The 24,117-nt window shown below is 44.9% G+C and overlaps 1 protein-coding gene across 5 annotated transcripts in view; it reads right to left on the reverse strand.

Moving 5' to 3' along the window:
• The window catches only part of PDE10A (phosphodiesterase 10A), a 546,650-nt gene that overhangs the window by 89,279 nt on the left and 433,254 nt on the right, over positions 1-24,117 (reverse strand). For 3 of the 5 annotated variants that reach the window (XM_060242099.1, XM_060242074.1, XM_060242090.1), the window contains exons 7-9: positions 18,490-18,645; positions 10,102-10,152; positions 7,819-7,898 (exon numbers count right to left, since the gene is read on the reverse strand). In XM_060242099.1, the coding sequence (XP_060098082.1) occupies positions 7,819-7,898; positions 10,102-10,152; positions 18,490-18,645 (287 nt within the window). The remainder of the gene's footprint in view (positions 1-7,818; positions 7,899-10,101; positions 10,153-18,489; positions 18,646-24,117) is intronic. The other 2 variants (XM_060242109.1, XM_060242082.1) reach the window with 1 other exon arrangement.

Consider the following 24,117-nt stretch of genomic DNA (forward strand, 5'->3'; position numbering starts at 1 on the left):
ACACCACTTTAGGGAGGAACGAGATGTCCGGGGCCAAGGATACCCCATTGTCATGAAATGAGATGGAACATCACACCTCAGAGCCACTAACTCACCTGCCCTCCTAGCTGTAGTGACGGCCACTAAGAAGGCAGTCTTCCAGGCGAGAAGATGAAGTGGGCAGGTAGCCAAGGGTTCAAAGGGCTGCCTTGATAGCCTTTCTAGGACCAATGGCAGATCCCAAGCAGGAGGAGGAACCTTAGACGGCGGGTGGAGCCGTAGAAGACCTTTTAAAAAACGCTTTGTATGCTGGTGCGTGAAAACCGATGCACCATCCACGGGATCGTGATGAGCCGAGATTGCAGCCAGATACACTCGAATTGAGGAGTGATTAAGCCCAGCATCACCAAGAGTCAGTAAGAACTTAAACACAAGTTCAAGACTAGCAATATGGGCACTGATGCCCTTGTCCCCCAGAAAAGTCAGGAACTTAGACCACTTCCCCTCATAGGAGCAGTGAGTTGACAGCTTTCTACTGTTCAACATCACATGCTTCACTCTTTCGGAGAATTCCGGATGCTGACCCTCCAAGCTGTCAATTTGAGATGAGGGATGTCGTGGTGAAACAGGCGACCTCCTTGAGCCAATAGGAGATCCGGCTCCACAGGAAACTTGTGGTAATACCCCCCCCCCGCCATGGCTAGGAGGATAGGAAACCAGTTCTGCCTCGGCCACCACGGAGCAATTAGGATGAACTCTGGATGCTCCCGGACCAGTTTGTGAAGCACTCTGGTGAGAAGAGGAAAGGGCGGAAACAGGCAGAGGAACTTGTTCGCCCACGGGATTAGAAGACCATCCCCTAGGGACCTTGGGTCTGTCCCTCCTCTGGAACAGAATTGTTCGCATTTCCGATTGCCATGGCAAATACGTCTATTCTGGGATGGCCCCAATCCCGGAACAGGGGTTCGAGATATATCCAGTTCATCTCCCATTCATGATGGGAAACCGCCCCCCTGCTCAGGGAGTCCACTTGTACACTGAGTTCTCCTGGCAGGTGGGTGGCTACAATGAAGGTCTGGGAGGCTATGCAAGCCTCCCAAAGCTGCATCGCCAACGCACACAGTTTCCTGGACACAGTTCCCCCTTAATGGTTTATATAACTTACAGCTGTCGTGTTATCTGACATCACAGCTACAGTCTGACTGTTGATCAGGGGTAGGAATGACCTCAAGGCTAAGTGAACTGCCATGAGCCCCAAGAAACTGATGTGATGGTGAGTCATTGACGGGGGCCATGGGCGGCCTATGCAAAGATTGCCTAGGTGTGCTCCCCATTCCCACAGCAAGACATCTGTTGTTATCCTGATTGAAGGGAGTGGAACATGAAATGGAGCTCCTTCGCAGAGATTGGACTTCATCCTCCACCAACCCAGACAGCGAAGTACCAGCGAAGGAATCTGCAGAATCTTGGACAGGAGATCTCTCACAGGATTGTAATTCCTGATGAACCAGGGCTGAAGGATTCGCATCCTCAGTCTCGCGAACCGCAGGACATGGTAGTAGACGCCACGAGGCCCAAGAGACGTTGGATCTGCAGAACAGAAGCGCATCCCACCGTTTGAAGAAGTTGAACCAGGGAGATTATATCCAGCGCTCGCGACTCTGGTAGAAACGCGCTAGGTGCCAGAAAGTGTCCAGAATTGCTCCTATAAACTGAACTCTTTGCGCTGGGACCAAATGAGACTTCTTCTCATTCACCAGAAGCCCCAGTGCGCTCAAGAGGTTGAGAATCACTTGTAGAGGAGCTCTTAGAGAAGCTTCGGACACAGCAACCAATCGTCTATATAAGGAAAAAGGATGATACCCTGGAGACGAAGGTAAGCCACCACAACCACTATGGTCTTTGTGAAGACCCTGGGGCCCGTGGAGAGCCCAAAGGGGAGCACCTGGTATTGGAAATGGTTCATCTCAATGGCAAAACGAAGAAACCTCCTGTGACTGGGGAGGATGCTGATGTGGAAACAGGCATCCTTCAAGTCCAGGGTAGCCATCCAATCCCCTTTGTTGATGAGTGGAAGGATGCTCTGTAGAGTCAGCATTCTGAACTTCTGATAAGCAATGAATTCATTCAGTCCCCTCAGATCCATAATCAGACAAAGTCCCCCGTCCCGCTTGGGAAGTATCTGGAGTAAAATGGCTGGGAACAGGTTGCTGAGAAGATTTTGAACTTCCCCCAGTAGGACAGCTGTTGGGTGTGTGATCACCAATCTGGAATGAGAAGGGGGCTAAACAAATTCTATCATATAACCCTCCTGTATGATGGACAAGACTCACTTGTCGGTGGTAATCCGCCGCCATGCTTGCAAAACTCTGTGGATGCGGGTGGGCCCAGAGGAGGGGGGGAAGGGGGGGTACCAGAATTAAAATCCCTGCTTAGGGTTCCTGTTGGCCTTGGACTTTCCCCCGTGTGAGAGGAGAAGGAAGAAAACTTGGCTTTTCCTTCTGCAGCGAAAGAACTTTGGCATCATGCTGTCTCACACGCAGCTTCCACGAACTCTCAGGGGATTTGGGCTGGTAGGACATCTTAGGCCATTGCTTGGACCATGGATGAGGCCTGCCCAAGCGAGAGGAAGATGCAGGTACTCCCAGGTTACGAGACGTCTTAATGCTCTTGTCCATTTCTTGTAGGACTGCATCCGCAGTAGAGCTAAAGAGACCTTCACCTTCAAAGGGGAGATCCCCAACCCAGGATCTGGTGTCTAACTGGAGGGCGGTGGCACGAAACCAGGAATGACAACGCAATGTAATAGCCGAGGTAAGTGTCTTAGCTGCAGTGTCCACCATATGCTTTGAGGCTTGTAGCTGTTGTTTTGCTAGAAGCATCCCCTCCCTCTGGGCCTTTTTGGCCAGGTTATCCTCAGGCAGGGCGGCTAACAACGGTGAGAGTTGCTTCCAGAAGGAATACTGGTATCTAGCCATGCAGGCAGAGTAGTTTGAAATTTTTATTCCAAGCATGCCTGCAGAATAAAAGCGCCTGCCGAAAGTATCAATCCTCTTCCCCTCCTTATCTGGAGGTGAGGAGTGGGTCTTCTTAGCCTTGGAAGAGGACGACACCACCACAGAGTTGGGGCGTGGATGGTTAAAAAGAAACTTTGCGCCCTCTATACATATGGTCCATAGGGGTTGAGGTAGGCTTGGACCAAGGGTCTTTGATGGCTTGCAATATCACCTTAGTGATAGGAAGGGCTACAGCTGTAGAAGTGTCCTTCTGCATAATGTCAGTGTCGTCGATGACCGGTTAAAGCTGGACCACTGGCAGGGACAAGAAGTTTGCCATCCTTTTAATCAGCTCCCCATAGAATTTTAAATCTTCAGAAGGAGAGATTGGGGGATCTTCAGCTATCCTGGATTCCGGGGAGGACCCTTCTTGCTGTTGACCCGATTTGTCCTCCTCCTCGTCATCAAAGGTCAACGGAGAGGATGGGGCACTCTCCTCAGATGGTAAGCCTGGGGCGTCTACAGTAAGCCTAGTCGAAGGAATCTGCTCGATGTTGGGAACGCTGGAACATGCCGGCTTCCTGACCAACTTCGGGGTCGAAGTCGGCATCGATGAATCCCGTCAACCCCGTGGAGAATGCGCCGAGACTCTGGAGCAGTGTGAGGCTTCAGAACGCTGATCCCAGACTGGGTTCTGAGGAGGGTACCAAAGGTATGGTGAATTGTAGGGATAGCCCCCAAACGGATAAGCCCATGGAAGTGGGTCCCAGTTGGGCAGAGGATGCAGACATCGAAAAGAGTCCAAAGTCTCCCCAAACCGATCAGGCTGAAGCATCAGCAGCATTTTTGGCGCCGAGCGGTCCTTCGGTTGCGAAACTTCTAAGTCTGATGCCGAACTCGGATCGCCGCACTCCTTCAAGCATGCTGACTGCTCTGTAAGGTCAACCTCCTGATCACGGCCAGAGAGGAAGGTGTGCAGAGCATCTGTCAGACCCAAGGGGCTTTTTAGTCATATCGGTGAAGCAAGGATCTCTTCCGGAGGCTCCCCCAAAACTATCGCCAGGTCCTTCGATGGCAGAGAAGGGATCTGCTGATCTTGGCGCCTCTTACTCCTTCTTATGCTTCCTGGGCTCAGAGGAGCGAGAATCCCGGATCCCTCTGGCCTTCTTGGCCAGAGTCAAGGGTTCTGACTGGGATACCGAACCCACACGCTTGTGGGGACGGTCGGCTCCCTGGAGTAGTTGAGTCGATTGGCTCAATAATGAGGCCGAAGCTGATGTCGATGCCGGAGTGGTCATCGAAGCACTGGTCGACGCTGATGTCAACATCTGCGGTGCGAGAGTGGATTTTAACAGCGCCACTGATAGTCTTGCCGCTCGTTTTTTTTCTGATCTGTTTAGAAAATTTCGAGCAGTGATGGCAGGATTTCACCTGGTGACCTTCCCCAAGACACAGCAAGCAAAGAGAATGTCCGTCGGGAGGAGGGATCTTGCTCCTGCACTTAAGGTACCGCTTGAAAAACCCCCAACGCTTTTCCATAGACAAGGAATGGTGTTTGGGGGGGAACCCTGAAGGGTAGCGACAACTAAACTAACAGTCTCTCTCTCTCTCTCTTTTTTTTACTAAGAACAAGAACGAAAGAAAAAACAAGGAGAAACCCGGAGAAGAGAAGGTAAGTAAACTACCGACCGGAGCAACCACGAACGTGTCTATCCGACGCGGCGGTAAAGAAGGAACTGGCGAGATATTCGCACCCACCAGGTGAGCATGTGCACTGGGGCTGTCGCGCATGCCCACCAGGGTCGGGCTGCGAAAAATCCCAGACTTTGGAGTTACTGATCTGGGATCGGCGCTGGCGCTTCATTCCATGAGTGTGAAAGCACAGAGACCACGAAGAAGATCTAAGGGATTCACTGTCCTGGGCCACCAGCAACTGATTATCCAAGTATGGGGAAATAACACAACTTTGAGTACATAATTGGGCAACTACTTCAGCCATGCAGTTAGTGAAGATCCTTAGGGCAGTGGCTAGTACAAAAAGTAAGGCAGTGAACTGAAGAACCTAGAAACCATATCTGAAATGGAGGTACTTTCTACTGGAGCGGCTAACTATGATATGGAAGTACATGTCCTTGAGGTCGAGGATTGTGAACCAATCACCCTTGGAAAGGAGCTCAATAATCTAGGAGAGAGTCCATTCTGAATTAAGGAATTCTTAAAAATCTGTTAAATAACCATAAATGTAAAAGTGATCTATGACTTCCATTCTTTTTGTTCACAAGGAAAAAATGGGAGTGAAAACCTTTAGAACAGAGTCCTTTGCGATTCCTTAACTGCCCCTTTCTCCCTGAGCTCAGGGAATGGGTTGCCAACTGCAGCAGAAGCTAATGAACAATAGGAAATTGAATGAAATTTTTATGAGTAACCATTTGAAACAATGGAAAAGGACCCATTTATCTTGGATGATACAGTTCTAGGCATACTGAAGGAGGGACAGCCTGTCCTTAAAACTAGCCAGAACCTGGGAAGATTGTCAAAATTTCGACTATGGTTGTCCTTCGTCCTTCTGGAGAACCTGTTGAGGGACCCTTTGCTTGGAGGACATCCTACACCTTTAGTAGGGGGATGAATGGAATGAGTATAATGAGTGAATTGGCAGAAATTCTGCAGAGCCAGGTTTGATTTGATACAAGTTCTCAATTTTTCTCAGTGCAGATTGGATGGAAGCTGGATATCTCAAATGGGAATGATGAAGTCTGCCAAACCTTCAAGAATGGGAAATGCTACAGTGGTTGGCATCTCCAAATACACCATGCTTAGGATTTTATCCTTGGGTTGCTTGCTGGAAGCAGCTATGTCAATCTCCATGAAGATCATCTGTTCACTAAAAGGTCCTCACTGGGGGAGACAGTTCTGGGGTCCCTTAAAGCATCATCTGGAGAGGGATTTGATGCACTTTTGGCCCTGTATATGGAGCTGACCAATCAGTTCCACCACAGGGAGGTTGGAATGCAGATACCAACAGGTATCTAACTGGGTTGCAGAAATTGCTCATTCCAGTGTTGCTCATCGTGTTGCTCATCCCAGTGGTTTTGGTATGTAGAGGACATAATAGTTGAATTGTTCATGGCTGCCAGAATAAAGGTGGAGGCAATGACAAGTAAAGTATAAAGCACTAGAAAAAATGACCTATTCTCACTGTGGCAAAAAAGAAAGTGAAGTAATGGAGTGCCTGCCCTTGGGACATGTGATGCATTTTCAGCAGGAAAACCCATGTATGCTCCATGCCCAGGGGGTGGAGTGCCCCATTCTTGGAGCTTAAAGCTAGAAAATAAAATGTCTGCAGTCAGCATGTGCACGCTCAGTACCAATGTGGTACTGTGGTACAATGTGCATAACCGACAAAAGATGAACAATTAGTAAAGACCAGGACACATTTGGTAACATGGATTGTATTACTAGATTCTGCTTTAGACTGGATCCATGAACAGAGACGTATCAGACTGGAGTTATCAGCTTTAGTCCTGCCTGGGGACTAAAGTACGTGGGGGGAGCAGTGAATTCAATCCCCCCCCCACTAGCAAGAGGGGATATACACTGTCAAAGATAAATAAGCCAGTCCTCAATTAGGTATTTAGCACAGGCACATCTATGCGCTATGCAAACACTTCTGGAAATTTTTATCCATCATATTGGTATCCCACTTTCCTCCAAGCAGATCAAGGAAACATCCATTTCTTTCTCACAAGAACCCTGAGAGATAGATGGAGCTAAAAGGAACAGATGGGCCAAGGTCACCCAATCAGCTTCCTTGACCCACCCCTAATTTAGCCATAATACTACACTCAATAGGGCCCCTCAATTCTGCAAAGCAGTTTATTTTATTTAAAATATTTCTATTCCTGCCTCTCTTTCTTTTTGGAGGCTGCAAAACCTGAGTAATAACATCTTGGCAAAAAAAAAAAAGTTTTATTCAAGGTATAAGCTTTGTTGCTTCAGACCAACATGGCTACCCACCTGGATCTATATTGGCAAAGAAAACATAGCCACTGAGAATATAATATAATGCCTGAGAGCACAATTCACATGGGTTTTCTGCAAGGCAAATTTCATCTTTTAGTTAGCTAAGTCCTTAAAGACTCCCTCTCCATCACAAGGCTAAGGCCATCAACTAGGGAGCTGAATAATTTTGATGATGCTCTTGGGGGAGGCTCTCTGAAACCGCTGACAGATTCAGGTGGGAAGCCATGTTGGTCTGAAGCAACAGAACAAAATTTGTTAAGACCAACAAAGTTTTATTCAAAATATAAGCTTTCATGTGCTTGTACACTTCTTCAGATACTTTGGAATTGACGTTACCAGTCCATGCACATAGGTAGAGGGTGAGCAGCAAATCAGCATACAACATAATGTTTAGCAGATGCAAGGACTAAAACAGGCATAACACACTTAGTTTATATGGTCACCATTTGGGTTTAATTCTGGGGGGAAACATAATGAAACAAATAAATATATCAAAATTGGAGATCGATACATAAATGTATCCTTCTTAATTGTGGAATGCAGAGAGTAATTTCCTGGGTCTCAACAGGGTCTGTTAATTACTATCAGCATTCCACAATTAAACATTAAACTCTCAAATCTGGTTTTCGTATCTACAGTTCATTAATCCAGTAATCTGTTTAACGATTTTCATCATATAGGAATAAATATTAAAAAGATATAAACCAGACCCCCTCCCCCCAAAAAAAATTAATATAGCTTCAGTGAAATGAAACATCAATCAACCAAGAAAAAATGCACATTATACAGCTGAGGAGATTAAGATTCAGGTTTCACTTACTTTGATACATCAAGCAGGAAGTCATTCAGTTCTGTCTGTTTGGCAAGGCCCTTTGACACCTGACGGGAACATGGGACATACTATTGCTTATTTAAGCAGAAGGTTAGAATCAGAGTGAATCTGTGGAACATATATGTTTTATCAGTAGGCCTTCCTCTTCCTTTGGATATAACTTCTGAAAACAATGGCTTAGAATACTTTCTGCAAACCTGTTCAGAGAACTAAAGTGTTAAGTTTTTGCTTTACAAAGATTGCTTTTTCTGTTTCTTTCAACCGATGAATATGAAAATTAAATTATTACTGACTCCTTATAGCAACTGTATACTCTTTTTCTTAGGTACACAGAGAAAAGAGATGGATCAAAACCTAACTAGAGATGTGAAAATGTGGGGAGGGTGACACCCAAATATTTTTAAAGGACTTTTTTTGGAAGTGAACAATGGAAAAAAATCCCGTGGAACAAGTTCTCTTTTGAAATGAGCAAAAAGCTTTTCAAACAAGATTTTATTCACTCAAAATATGTAGTAGGAGGATTTTTATGTAACACAGTTATGCAAGACAATCTACAATTTTAGATAATTACAAACTTGTACCAAAAAATGGATGGCTGCAAAGGTAGGTCCATTTCTATCTTTGCTACCAACCTTGTATGCTGTAGAGTGTTCACTGGGACAGCAGTACCCAGATCTGCAAGGAGTTGTGGAAGAAGGAAAATCCCATCCCTAATTCCTCTCCTTTTATTTTCCCAGAGGAGAATTGATGGGGCCAGCCAGCTCCCAACACTAGCTAACTGCTTGGGGGAAGGGTGGCTGGAGCTCAAAGTATGTGGTGAAGAAAAAGAGGGTTAGAGCAAAAAGCTGGTCATGCAGACTTCCTGCTCCAAGTGTTCCTTCATGAGCTGGTTAGTGGGGGAAAGGAGACTCAGAGCAGGAAGCGATAGGGTCAGTTTTCTGTTTTAAGCATTTCCTCCCCTATCTACTGCTACCAAACTGATGGGCAATGCAGCCTTCATGCCTCCTTCCCTACCTGGCTTCCAGTAGCTTCTTTGCCACCTGTCTGCTTTCTCTTACCAGCAATGGCCTTTGCCACCATCTGCTACTCTGCTTCCCAGCAACTTCTGTTGTCCATTCTTTCCCTCTACCCCAGTACTGACAATGCATCTTCGGGGTTGCTAGGCAGCTCTAAGAGGGCGACTGACATAATGATGTTGAGGTACCATAAGATCTAAGTTTTTACTTTAACTTTTCAAAAAATCCCCTTTTTCTTCTTCAATGTTCATGTTTTGCTGTAATCTTGAGGGTTCCCACAGGTTTATAGAAAAATCTCCACTAGAGGCACATGTTACTATGGTGCAAACTTTTTGAATCACACTGTGTGGCTATGTTCGGATTTTATCTTTTTTTTTTTTTTTTGCCATCAAGTCAAAGCTGACTTATGGTGACCCCTTAGAATTTTCAAGATAAAAGATATTTGGACATGATTTGCATTGCCTGTGTCCATATCACAACCCTGGTACTCCTTGGAGGTCTCCCATCCAAATACTAGCCAGGGCTGACCTTGCTTAGCTTCCAAGGTCTGAGGAGATCGGGCTGTCCTGGGCTATCTAGGTCAGGGATGTTCGGAATTAGATATCTGATAACTGCTCTGTGCTTTGTAAACATATACAACAAAGTTCCAATCATATATTTATTATTTAAATGGGACTAATTTTGTGCACAATATACAATGTTTATGTTATGGTAATACACTATAATAAATTGTGACATTTCATGTGTTTTTATAACTGCTGTTTTATTAATATTATTTTAATGTGTTTTTTTAAATAATCATTATATTGTAAGCAGCCTTGAGTTTGGGAAGGGAAAAAGGCGGCTAATAAATATTTTAAATGCAAAAAATAAAGATTACAAAGTTTAACAATACCCACATGTTACCAGCCCGATTGTAATTATATGAGACTGTTTCATTTCTTTAAAGCTGGTTTTCTATTCTCAACATTTATTTGTTTCTGCCCCTCTGATAGGAAAATTTTGCATGCGTTTGCTAAGGCAGCATAGGATACAGAATTTTTTAGCTTCCAAGTAATGGATATATTGGCAATTGTAGAAAGTTAGAGAAAGTTCATTCATATGCTACAAACTGTTCATGATTTGATGTTACCTTTTGACAGTTACTTTTATTTTTCATCATTTAGGTACTACCAGACTGATGTGGTAATGTTTTATTATCCTAGCATTAATATATTATTTTTATTCAGAAATACAGCGCAATTCAGAGACTTACCTCTACTTGATGTAATGCTACTGTGGCCCATGCAAGATTGGCTGTTGCAACCTGAAATATTAAAAGGCCTTATTTCATAAAAGCTGTAAACCATTTTCAGCCTTTCAAAGAGAATAATAACTTTCACAATAAAATTTTTTGGTGTATTTAAACAATCACATAAAATAATTGTGCTGTAAAAGAGGTCGCATACCCTCCTTTCAGTTCATGCCTGTAGGAAGACTGGAGTTTAAATACTAAGTAAATAATATTGCTAAAATATTTCTCTCATTCAGAAAGTAAGCCCATAAGAATGAAATATTCTCATTTAGTCCACATCAAGAAACCATGTGTTAATCTTCTGTTATAGAGTTCAACATAAGATTATTAAAACACCTGTTGTCTGCCAGTCACAGAGTGGAATATGGAATTTCATAAATGAATTAGGACTTAATTTTAAACTTTTAAATGTTTCAGCTGATTTTTCCATGACAAAAGCGATGATAACAAGAATATGCTAAATTAAGTTTAAAAACACAGAAGAAATATTAACCAACAAAAAAACTTTTAAAAGCCCAAACAAGTAAGAATAAAATATTACATGTTTCTGTTTAAAATATCATAACTCTGTATAATACTATCAATATATCAAGAATCAATCTTAGTAATGAAAACAAAGGTTTAGGCTCCAGTAAAGCAGGAGTGGAAATAAAAACATGTGTTGCAGTGCTCAATAGTGCAAAATCTAGTGCCACCCAATGCATTTCACCAAAGTGAGTGAAAAAAATACCTTGGGTTACATCTTGTCCAAGCAGAAAAGAAAGTCTGGAGCTAACTACTGTAACTTTTTGTTTGTGCGGTATTGTTTGTTTATGTGTTTTATTGAATTATTTTATAATTTTTTTAGTTGTTCAAATGTTATAATGTTTTTATATATTCCATCTTGGGGACCCTGATTGTTTGGAAAGAGTATAAAAGTATTTTAAATAAATAAATGTAGCACAAGCAGACTACGAGTTTTACACGTGGATGGTAGATGGTTACAATTCTATAAAAGGGTAAAGCACCAGTCGTTTCTGACTCTGGAATGACGTTCCATTTTCATGGCAGACTTTTTAAGGGGTGGTTTGCCATTGCCTTCCCCAGTCATCTACACTTCCCTCCCCCACAGCAAGCAATTCTATGCACAAACCTAAAATCAACATGAAAGTCACCCTGTTCATGATTTGTGAATCAAGGGACATGCAATTGTGCCTGCAACAAACCTCCCATGAATATCTATGGTTTTTACAGAGGTTTGTGCAGTTTGTGGTATGTGTGGCATACATGCTGGCACCAATCAATCATCAAAGCAAAAGAGAGGTGGGCTTCTACAGCCCTGGAAATGCCAACAGTGGCCCTCCAAACACCAAATAAAATGCCCCTTGTGGGACTGGAGCATGAAGGAAAGTGTGAAAGAACCTGAGTTGAGGGTAGAAGGAGATGAGGGAGAGGCGGAGTCAGGGTGTGTGCCAGCAGTGGCTGTGCAGGAGAGAGAGAAGGTGGAGACCTGAGACTTGGGAGAGAAAGGGGAAGGCAATCTTCTTTTTGCAGAAGTGATGGGAATTTTGGGAAACCAGCCTGTAGGGCAGTCAGAAGGAGGCTGACAAATGAAGCCAGGCCAAAAAAGGGACACCCCAGGTGTCCTGGAAGTTGAGGATTGCAGAGTTTAAAGAAAAAAGGGGGGCAATCTCCTTTTGATAGAAGCAGTACAGGTTCTGGGAAACTGGCCTGTGGAGCAAACAGAGGGAGGCCAGCAGATGAGGCCATGCCAAAAAGGGGGACCCCAGGAGGCCTGGAAGTCAAGGATCTAAGCGTTGGAAGGGAAAGAGGACAATCTCCTTTTGATAGAAGGGGCAGGAGTTCCAGGAAACTGGACTGTGGGACAGACAGAGGGAGGTCAGCAGACAAGTCCAGGCCAAAAAGGGGACCCCAAGAGGCCCAGAAGTTGAGAATCGCAGGGTTGGAAGGAAAAGTGGGGGCTCTATCCCTTTGGTAGGAGAGTCAGCTAGAGACAAACTGCAAGTCTGACATCTCTAGCCTTCAGGGGGGCCATTCTACCACATCACAAACCTCACAAAATGAACTCATTTGGTAAACAGGAAGGTTCATGGAGGTTTGTGATTTGTGAGACTTCACAAACCACGATGAACCTTCATTTTCCCAGTTCATGCCCATTCCTAGTTTACAATGCAGCACAGGTAGGCTTGTTTCTTTGATGACAAAAACACAGCTTCCATGCACCGATGAAACTCTCTAAATCATAATTCATGTGAAGATGCCACTTAGATAATGCTAAGGTTATCATTGATATAGTGGCTCCACGGAATGAGAGATGATCATTTCAAAGACCATGATCAATTTATTAAATGATTTCGAGTTTAAAACACTGCAAGCTTTCAAACAACAAGCTTTTCAGTCACAAAGGAAAGCCACAGTAAACAAAGAGGACAATCTCTCCCCGACAAGCCCTTAACCAAAAACAAACAGGTGCACATGTACTGCAGTGCATTAACCATTCTATTTAAGATGAAGTCAGAATAAATTTCCTATGTACCCAGCAAGTTTATTTTTATTTATTTATTCAGATCTTTTATTCCACCCTCCCCACAGGTAGGCTCAGGGTGGATCACAATAGAAACAGAGCTAACGACCCATTACAATATACAATTAATAATAGATAAAATTGTTTAAACAGTAGATTAAAACATGTAGCAGCACATTACATAAAGACCTCTTTGTGCCATATATGTGGAATCAGGTGCATGCCTCGGTGAAATGGGAACTACAGCAGGGAGGTCAACTGAAGTAGACGCCCACTGCCTCACTCAAAGGCCTGGTGGATCAGCTCCATTTTACAGGCCCTGTGGAACAGAAGAATGTACTGCAGGGCCCTGATTTCCAGTAAGAGCTGATTCCAGCAGGCTGGAGTCAGGGCAGAAAGAGCCCTGGCCCTGGTTGAGACCAACTGGATGTCCTTTGGCCAGGGGTAACCAGTCGATGCTGGTTCAATGAGCACAAGGCTCTTTAGGGTACATATGGGGAGAAGTGGTCCCTTAATATGTCTTGAGTGGTTGCTCCTTGCAATCAAAGGTCAGCCAAGGAGAAGAGAGGAAACAGAGTCCAGAGAATATCTCCTCCTGCAACTTCTTGCCCTGGGAATCTGAACGACAGCCTCCTTCCACACTGTCAAGCCTGCCAGCTTAGATCTTCCTTACAATTCCTGCTCTCTGTGTTTCTGCCTACAGACAAGTGGTAGGTGGTGACTACAGACAGGGCTTTCCCAGCACTGGCAGTTCAGATCTGAAATGCCCTTTTCCTTGAAACTTGCCTGGCACCTACCCTTCCTTCAGGGAGCAGGCCAAAATGTGTCTTTTCCCCAAGGCTTTGAATTTAAAGCTTGGTCTTTTGACACTATTTTTATAGGCCCTGTTCAGACGCACAGTATAATCAGATGTTGCTGCTGTTTCCTTCTGGATTTAAAGTGGCTGATCAGACAGCAACATCTGCCTCCTGGTATTTTGTGGTCGCCCCCCCCCCCCCAATCCTTCTCGGAACCAGATTATTTTGTTACCTGCTCCTTTGAGGTGTTTTTTGAGTTTTCCAGTTTCACCTCATAGTTTTTTCTGTTTGGATATTTCTGCTGTGATATTAACCAACTTCCAGATGTCTGAAGGCTGTCCCAGAGCAAAAGGAGCCTCAGACTCCAAGTTCATGGTCGCCATTTTTTTTTTTTTACTACTTAGCAATATGCGCATAACCACATAATGTTTTAACCTATGTGCATATGCGCATAATGCGTGCAAGTGCATATTAGTGGAGGAAAAAAGAACTGCATGGTGCTATTGTGTGGATGGCAGAAGACGGTTTCACCGCGGAGTGATTCGAATTGCAATATGGCAGTCTGATCGATAATATCCAGAACAAAGATATTCGGAACAGAACTGGGTCAGTTTAACACAGACTCAACACACTGTGTGAACAGGGCCATAGTATGTTTTCTGTTTGGTAATGGTAGAATTCAATTTTTAAAATGTTTTGTGTTTTATAGTGCTTTAATTCATAAGCTGTCTTAGGCAGGTCTGTGGAAAGGCAACATACGAAGTGTCTAAAGAGATAAATAACCGTAACGATGCCTGTGAGAAATAAGCTGTATCTTGCCCTCACCCTACATCCGGACAAGGAAGCAGGCCCTTCCTTGTCCATCCTCCCGACCTCTGGGTGAGGCCCCGTGATGTGGGGCCAACCAGCCCCCGGATCCTCTGCTGCATCCTCGAGCGCAGGGCAGGGGGCAGAAGCAGTTCCCAGTCTCCCCCTCCAGTTCAAAGAGCCACCCACCTATCAGTGGGCCCTTTAACCCAAGCGGGAGGCCAGGACTACTTCTGGTGCTGGCTCCACATGCTATTTGAGTGGCAGGGAAGGGAGGGCAGCAGTGATGAGAGTGGCAGGGAGGAAGAGAAGTTCCTTCTCTCTCTTCCCTGTCATTCTTGTCGCCAGCATCCTTCTGTGGCGGCGGGGGGGGGGGGGCAGCAGCAGCTGCCACTTCTGGGGAATCTCCCCCTCGTCCTGTCCTCAACTTCCCCTGTCTGCCACTCATTCCAGCTGAGCCATGGCAGCTCTCTTCAGGGAACCCTCTGCCACCACCACACATGCGCCCAGCAACCTCACTGGGGGGGGGGGGGGCGGGTCGGGCTGCCCTACCTCCTCTGCTGCGTGAGGGAGCTGGGAAAGGGCATAGTGGGAGGGGGTTGGGCTTGCAAGAGTGTGTGTCTGCAGTGGAGTGGTGCAGGCTGTGGCATTGCTGGCAGCGGAAGGCAGCTTTGTGGTATTTGTGATGCAATGAAGAGCAGTTTCGTGGGGGGGGGGGGAGCACAAAACCATGCTGCAGGGAAAGGGAGAGGGGGAACAGGATGCTCTCAGGTGGATTGTTCACAATGGGAATGTATAAAAAGGCATGCCTATTGGGGGTAATGGGAGGGGATGGAATGCCTATTAGATATAATGGGAGCCAGCCATGTCCGTCACCTGGGCTGCATTGAAATACATTTCAAAATGCAGAATGGGTTTTCAATGAAGGTCTGGCGTGACAGCCTCTAGCAAGAAGATGTGCTCTGGCACTACATTAGCAGTCCCTGCGAGTAACATTGAGTGTTCTGGGCATGAAATGATGACACCCTCCCACACTGGCACACACACTGTTGTGTGGTGCCACAAATGAGACATGGCCCTCACCAATTTAAAAAAAATGTGCACAAGTCTGCACGGGATTCTACTGCTCAGTAGTTATTGAGAGAAGGAGGGAGATACGGCCAAGCCTTGGCCGGCCGCAGGCACACCCCACCAGCTAGCCAGTTTCCAGATGGGCCACTTACACCTGGCGCAGAAAAAAAGGGCCAGCCATTAATGGGTTGGGCTCCGTATTTAAAGCCTGCTGGCTGGTTGTGGACTAGACACCTGTCTAAGCCTGCCATGCTCCCACAAGTCTAGCTAGCCGCGGTGCTCCTGGCTTGGCTGGTGAAGAGGAGCGGGGGTGCACTAGAACCCTGTGCAGCAGACCCTGCCGGTTGCCTGTTGTCAGCCGGCTGTGACTCTCTCCAGGCAGCCGGAGCCTCAACAAATTTTAGCAGCATTTCAATATCTTAAAGCTTCCCCACCACGCACGCACATATCCTGGTAAGTAAATGTTCCCATCTGACTAGATTAGGTGGATCTGTAACTGGTTGACAGATCGCACCCAAAGAGTGCTTGTGAATGGTTCCCCATCCTCTTGGAGAGGAGTGACAAGTAGAGTATCTCAAGGATCTGTCCTGGGGCCTGTTTTGTTCAACATCTTTATCAATGATTTGGATGAAGGAATAGAGGGAATGCTTATTAAATTTGCCGATGATACTAAATTGAGAGGGGTTGCAAACACAGAAGAAGACAGAAACAGGATACAGGATGACCTCGACAGGCTGGAAAACTGGGCTAAAATCAATAAAATGAATTTTAACAAGGATAAATGTAAAGTTCTGCATTTAGGAAGGAAAAATCCAATGCGTGATTATAGGACGGGGGAGACTTGTCAGTAAGTATGTGCGAAAAGGATCTAGGGGTCTTAGTGGATTATACGCTGAATATGAGAACAGTGTGATGCGGTGGCTAAAAAGGCAAATACAATCTTGGGCTGTATCAGTTATCTGTATAGTGTCCAGATCACATGATGTGATGGTATCGCTTTACTCTGCTCTGGTAAGACCTCACCTGGAGTATTGTGTTCAGTTTTGGGCACCACATTTTAAGAAGGATATAGACAAGCTGGAACAGGTCCAGAGGAGGGCAATGAAGATGGTGAGGGGTCTGGAGACCAAGTCCTATGAGGAAAGGTTGAAAGAGCTGGGGATGTTCAGCCTGGAGAGAAGGCGGCTGAGAGGTGATATGATTACCATCTTCAAGTACTTGAGGGGGTTGTCATATAGAGGATGGTGTGGAATTGTTTTCTGTGGCCCCGGAAGGTAGGACCAGAACCGATGGGTTGAAATTAAATCAAAAGAGTTTCCGGCTCAACATTAGGAAGAACTTCCTGACCGATTCCTCAGTGGAACAGGCTTCCTCGGGAGGTGGTGGGCTTCCTTGGAGGTTTTTAAACAGAGGCTAGATGGCCATCTGACAGCAATGAAGATCCTGCAAATTTAGGGGGAAGTGTTTGTGAGTTTCCTGCATTGTGCAGGAGGTTGGACTAGATGACCCTAGAGGTCCCTTCCAACTCTATGATTCTATGACTGCAAAACGTTCCCCTTCTACTGTATATCTGAAGCTCTTAGTCTTCTCCTTTGTAATTCACAAGGTAAAACCTGCTCCCTCCCCAATAAGGAAATAGTATTTCCTCTTTTAAGCCCCCCCCTCCACCCCTCGGTCTCTTTAGCAAGCCATTTATTCAGCTCTAAAATGCTGGTTCCACAACTTCCTACCAAGAGAGTGACTCAATGCATATTTAAATAACAAGACACCCTGTATGTGTGTTCACTGTAACTTGTGAACAGGACGTGTGCTTGCATGTGTGTTGGGGGGCAAAAGCTGGCAATATACTTTCAATATTTGTATTATATTGTATTTGGGTAGCAGAACTGTGATATACGGGCTTCAATTCATAAGAGCTGACAACTCTGGCTGGTAAATTCCTGGATATTTTAGGTGGATCCTGAGGAGGGCAGGAAGCTCAGTGGCATGTAAAGTCCACATCCCTCCCCCAAAAAGCCATTCTGTACAGAGGAAATGATCTCTGTAGTCCAGAGAACAGTTGTAATTCTGGGTGATCTCCAGGCTCCACCAGGAGGCTGGTAGCCCTATATCCTGGGAGCAAACCCACTGAATAAGAGAACTAAAGGTAGTTCTGCTTCCCATTGCTTCAGGTGACCTTTCTGTAATTTGCTTTAATTTTAACCCTTCCCCCACCCTCCCAGCTTTGTTATTCCAAGGGGTTTCCCATCCAAATACTTGCCAGAGCAATTTCAAGTTTTTGAAAATTGGTTATCGGCGGGGGGGGGGGGGGGGGGCAGAAATTAGCTTCACCAGAGAGCGGCCCTGCACACACACATAGTGGAATGACGGTTCACAGGACTCAAATCAGTGTTCTGAGCCAGGAATGATGGCCCCCTGAGTGGAATGACAGTCCCTGGAGCAAGTAGTGTGAGCATTCGAGAACTAGAATGTGAGCCCCAGATTGGAATTACAGTCTTTGTGAGGAGTTTGAGTATTCTGGGAGCAGAAACAGATTTGGGTGGGTAGCAGCATTGGTCTGAAGTAATAGAACAAAATTTTAGTCCAATGCCCCCTTTAAGGCCAACCAAGTTTAATTCTGGCTGTGTGGGGCACTAGCCAGTGTGATGGTAGGTCAGGGTGGCCATGAGAGTGGCTATGGGTTGGGGCTGTTGAGTGCCGCCCCAAAAAATCAAAGGCCCCCTGACCTTCCAAATCCTGACTGTGGGGCTGCAAGGAAGAGAACACCACAGTCTCAAGGCAAGGTGAGCTCAGAGGTAATTAAAAGCAGTGGCAGCTGTACTCCAGCTGTTTGTGGTCAACAGTGAGCTCTCCTGAGGTTCCAAGCACCTGAAAGAAGCTGCCAGGTATTGCTGACTCCTAATTCCAACCACTCACTCATTCTTCTCCAGCTACTTTTGTCACAATGGGCTTCCAGATGAATATAAATATTCTCAGTGAAGAAACAGCAGTGGAAAGGATTAAACACACAGTCTACTTGCTCCTCTTCTTAATATAAAAACCTCCCCAGGATGCTTTGGAGAGGGGAACAATTACAAAAGTAATTTCCTCTTTTAAAAAAAATCGCATATCGTTAAAGTTTGCTCATTGTGCCATCTAGACAGACCCTACCTCCTGATGACTGACATGGAAGATGTCATTTCCCCAGTGTCGATAAAGTTCCAGGATACCAATCAAGTCACCAATTGCAGTTACAATTGGCAAACAAAGCACAGAATGTATACGAGTCCCTGATTCCAATCCAGTACCTCTTGGAAATCGCTCATCCTAAAAAAAAAAAAAATCAAACACAAGTTTATATTAATGCTGTATTTTTCCCCCTTTTCTTTTAAATTTGTCAGAGTTCTTTATAACGACTATTAAACTTGGACTTTGTATTTCTCAGTTGAATTTACTATTCAACTGAGAAATACGAAGGTCACTATTAGAGTTTCAGTTCATCGCTGTTGGCAAACCATTAATGATCTGCTCTAAAAACTTGCTGTGAGGAATGTAAAAATGTCATACATGTTAAAATATAGAAATTATTGACAGCAACGTAAATTAATAGACAGTATGGGATTTCTTTGGTTAAATTATCTAATTCTGGCCCAAGAGTGTAGATCAAAGAATCACAACAAGATCTCACTAGCCATTCTGAATGCCCTAGGAGATGCATAAATAATCCAAAATTATCTAGGCTGCTGCAGAGGTGAGCTTAGGGGGATGGGTAAAGAAGACAATAAAGGATACGGGGGAAGGAAGCCAATGCAGAGTAGAAGAAGGGAAGGAGGAAAGAAAAAATGAAGGAAGGCAGGCAGGCAGACACAGGAACTATGAGGGGGAGGGTAGAATAGCAGTACCCTACTAATTTTCTTGGGATCCCTTACTTGTGTGGTGTGTGTGTGTGTGTATATATATATATATATATTTGTCATGACAAACACAATCAAGTATGGAAGTTGTTCATGTTGTTCTTTCAAGTCAGTGTTCTGCTATTTAAATATGTACAAGAGATGCTTAAGAATAAGAAAGTCCTATGCACATGAAGCCTTTCTGCCCTTTTTTCTCCAGGAAAACACTGTGAGTTAATACAATTATATTCTATCATTTTCCTGACAGAATGATATCACTGCAGCATTACAGTATTCCCATGCAAACAGAAAACACAGGTATAGAGTTTCCCATATGTAGCAGAACCACAGGTTCACAATCAATTACTCTCTGGCAGCCTGGTCCAATGATTCTGTGTCACATTGGGAGTGCTATTATGAACTCAGAGCTCCCCTGTCACCTTTCACTTCAATTAAAAGAACAGCTTTGTAAATATGAAGCATTCACTGATGTGAATGTGAAAAAACCCACATTTACAATGTACGCAGTTAAGCTTCAAGAATCAGGTTTCTTTTCCACAGGTGAGCATAGATTCCCATTAAAAACACTCATTATTTATGTTTCTATAATTTGATGTAACTACTGTGATTACTAAATACAGCATACAAACCTGCCAAACAATGTAGCAACTGGAAAAAGCATTTTACACTAGATATGCTTTTTGTTTTTAAAAAGTGTAAGCAAAAATGTAAAAAAAATTATACACATACACTGTCTTTTACCTGCTGAACTTATTTTCAATGTACAGATATTAAATATATAATAAAATGTAAACAAAGTGATGGTGACTAATAAAGAAAATAGCAACCAGAATTACAAATAGGACTAGTAGATTAAGTAGTCCAGCTGAAGTCGCCAGGACCAAGTTTACATGTACTCTATATCCCTCCAATGATTTTATATCCAGTTCCAAGATCCAGCACATATTCTTTGTCCTTACCTTCAAAGTCCTCCATGGTCTAAACCCCTGCTTTATTCCCTGCCCTCATATACCAATGTATGTATTCCTGCCCTTGACCTTTGCGCTCTCAACTATTCAATGGTCTCTCATAGTGCAATGCTAAACCATTTTGTCCTTTAAGCCAACTAGATTCAATAGATTTAGAAGGGTGCAACTCTGCTTATGTTTACATTATTCTGCATTTGCTATCTCTAATGTCCTCCTTTCTCAGCAAAAGGTGCCACCTTCTGCCTTTTAAATCATTCCTCAAAACCTACCTTCTGCAAGAAGCCTTTGTCTTCACCCCTGTTGCAATTAAGAACAAAGCTCTATATAATACTGAGGATTTGTAATTGGACCCCCTAGGTGTGCAATTTAAATGGCAAAGGCTGTCACAAGGGGTTCAATGTGAACAGAGGCCACCTTGCAGGGAAACCACAGTTTGCTGGGGAAGAGATAGTTAACTCTGCCTCCTTGTTTCACTGACGGAATATTAAGTGGGCTGCAATTAGCCTTGTTATGGAAAAACATCATTAACCCCTTATGTTTGTATTTTTACTTCTCAAAGTTTAAAGTAGCTGAGGGAAGGAGTTTTTATCAGGGAAATAGTAAGAGTGGGAATTAAAATCCCCTTTCTCAAGCACTGCAGCCCTGATCCATACCTTACGAACATCTACAGCTGCTTTATGTTGCTCAGTTACACAATTAGAGATATAAACATGGATCTCAGTGTCAAATGTGATCTACTCATAAGCCATAAAACCAAAGTGAATGTATACTCTTCCTTGATTCTCTTCACCTCCATCTTTCTCCTCTCATTCAATCTCACTGCGCAGAATTTTAGATTTTAAGATCCAAATGGTAGGCACCTATTTGTTGCTATACTGTGTCATACCAATACAGAAGTCTATAGAACTGATTGCTGGTTCATGTGACCAAGAATGGTGCTCTTAGTCTGAGTTTAGCAGCCAGATATATATGTAATAGATAAAACAGCAGTGCCAGAACTGACAACAAGAATAACTTTATATATGGTGTCCATGCAGTTTTGAAATAACATGCACATATTCTGGGAACAGGATGGAGGTCTTCCCCTAGGAAATCCTTTCAAGCATACAGTAAGAGAGGTCTTGCACATCTTTCTCACTATATTGAGCTGTGTATTGTAAGTGCATGAACATGATGAAAATATTGCAATATTTGACAGTAAGTTGCTTTATAAACTTATTCTACTTTTCTGTTTTATGTGAAGTATTTTTTTAATTAGTAAAAGATATTGGATTGCATCCCACAATCTGTTAGCAGAAGGCCCTGACAGTCATAGATCTTACTTGGGTTCTCCTCCCCCTCATTTTTTTCCAACCATGAAAAATTTATTCTCAGGGTCACAAATCCCATGTGGACTAACAGCCGCACACATCAGGAGGCTGCAGTGAGAGGGTACAAAATCACCTTTTTGGTCTCTTTCATCAGCACAGCTCAGTTGATGAAAGAGGAGAATAATTTCACCCCTTCCCCACAGTACCCTCTCAATTCATGTGGCTATTAGATCCTCAAACCCCTGGAATAAACATTTCTGAAGTTGGGAAAGACTGTTGTGGTTGGAAAAGCAGGAGAGATCCATGATCTTTGTGTCCAAGAATTGCAGGATCCAACCCAGTCTCTCTCTCTCGGCTTGACTTCGCGAACGAAGATTTAAGAAGGGTGCAGTAGTCCACGTCTGCTGCAGGCTCGCTGGTGGCTGACAAGACCAATGCGGGACAGGCAGATCCGGCCACAGTGGCTGCAGGGAAAAGTCTGATTTGGGGTTGGTGCTGTAGCAGTGCGATTCTTCCTCAATCTCCTTTTGTCCTCAAGACCAGCTATGCGTGCATTCTCAAAGGAAGAGACAGCCTGGTGGTGTGCCTCCATGCTTTGCGATCTGAGGCTAGGTCAGACCACTGGTGATGGTTGATGCGACAGGTGCCAAGGGATTTCTTCAAGGAGTCCTTGTACCTTTTCTTTGGTGCCCCTCTATTTCGATGGCCGGTGGAAAGTTCGCCATACAGAGCAATCTTGGGAAGGCGGTGGTTTTCCAACCTAGAAATGTGCCCTGCCCAGCGCAGCTGCGTCTTCAACAGCACTGCCTCGATGCTTGTAACCTCCGCCCTCTTGAGGACTTCGGTGTTGGTCACAAAATCACTCCAGTGGATGTTGAGGATGGTGCGAAGGCAACGCTGATGAAAGCGCTCAAGGAGTCGCAGGTGATGACGGTATAAAACCCACGATTCGGAGCCGTAGATGAGAGTTGTCATCACAACCGCTTTGTAAACATTGATCTTTGTGCCTTTTTTCAGATGCTTGTTGCTCCACACTCTTTTGTGCAGTCGGCCAAATGCACAGTTTGCCTTTGCCAGCCTGTTGTCAATCTCCTTGTCGATCTTGGCATCTGAGGAGATGATGAACCCCAGGTAGCTGAACTGCTGGTCTGTCTTCAGAACTGATTCACCCACAGTGATGCAGGGAGGGTGATAATCTTCCTGGGGTGCAGGCTGGTGGAGAACTTCTGTCTTCTTCAGACTAACTTCTAGGCCGAATAGCTTGGCAGCCTCTGCAAAGCAGGACGTCATATGCTGCAGAGCTGATACCGAGTGGGAGACGAGTGCAGCATCATCAGCAAACAGTAGCTCACGGATAAGTTTTTCCATTGTCTTGGAGTGAGCCTTTAGTCGCCTCAGGTTGAACAGGATGCTATCGGTGCGATAGCGGATGTAGACAGCATCGTCATCATCGAGATCTACTGCGGCTCTTTGAAGCATCATGCTAAACAAGATCGTAAAGAGAGTTGGCGCGAGAACGCAGCCTTGCTTTACACCTGTGCCTATTGGGAAGGGCTCCGAGAGGTCGTTGCAGTGTCTGACTTGGCCTCGTTGGTCTTCATGTAGCTGGATGATCATGCTGAGGAACCTTGGGGGACATCCTAAACGTTCCAAGATTTGCTACAGGCCTTTCCTGCTAACGGTATCGAAAGCTTTGTTAAGGTCGACAAAAGTCACATATAGACCCTTGTTCTGTTCCCTGCATTTCTCTTGGAGCTGCCTGAGAACAAATACCATGTCGGTGGTGCTCCTGTTAGCTCTGAAGCCGCACTGGCTCTCTGGGAGGAGTTCTTCTGCAATGGTGGGCACCAATCTGTTCAGGAGTATTCTGGCAAGGATTTTGCCTGCGATGGAGAGCAGGGTTATCCCCCGGTAGTTGGAGCAGTCTGACTTTTCCCCTTTGTTCTTGTGTAGAGTGATGATGATTGCATCGCGAAAGTCCTGTGGTAGTTTGCCTTGTTCCCAGCAGGTGACAAGTACTTTGTGAAGTGTGCTATGTAGTACTGTGCCCCCATGCTTCCAGATCTCTGGTGGGATTCCATCAACTCCCGCTGCCTTGCCACTTTTCAGTTGCTTGATGGCTTTAACAGTCTCTTCTAGGGTGGGGATCTCATCCAACTCTGTTTTCAAGGGTTGAAGTGGGGTGAGGTGGATTGCTGAATCTTGAACTACGTGATTGGCACTGAAGAGAACCTGAAAATACTCCGACCACCGGTTCAGTATGGATGCCTTGTCTGTGAGGAGCACTTGGCCGTCTGCACTACGCAAGGGACTCTGAGCCTGATATGATGGGCCATATACTGCCTTCAGGGCTTCGTAGAACCCTCTTAAATCACCAGTGTCTGCACACAGCTGGGTTCTCTCTGCAAGCTTGGTCCACCACTCGTTCTGAATGTCTCGAAGCTTGCGCTGGAGGTTGCTACATGCAGCGCGAAAGATTGCTTTTTTCCCGGGACAGGAGGGCTGAGCAAGATGTGCTTGGTAGGCAGATCTCTTTTTCGCTAGTAATTCTTGGATCTCTTGATTGTTCTCGTCAAACCAGTCCTTGTTCTTCCTTGTGGAGAACCC

Source organism: Heteronotia binoei, chromosome 1 (genome assembly GCF_032191835.1).
Source record: "Heteronotia binoei isolate CCM8104 ecotype False Entrance Well chromosome 1, APGP_CSIRO_Hbin_v1, whole genome shotgun sequence".
Classification (NCBI taxonomy): domain Eukaryota; kingdom Metazoa; phylum Chordata; class Lepidosauria; order Squamata; family Gekkonidae; genus Heteronotia; species Heteronotia binoei.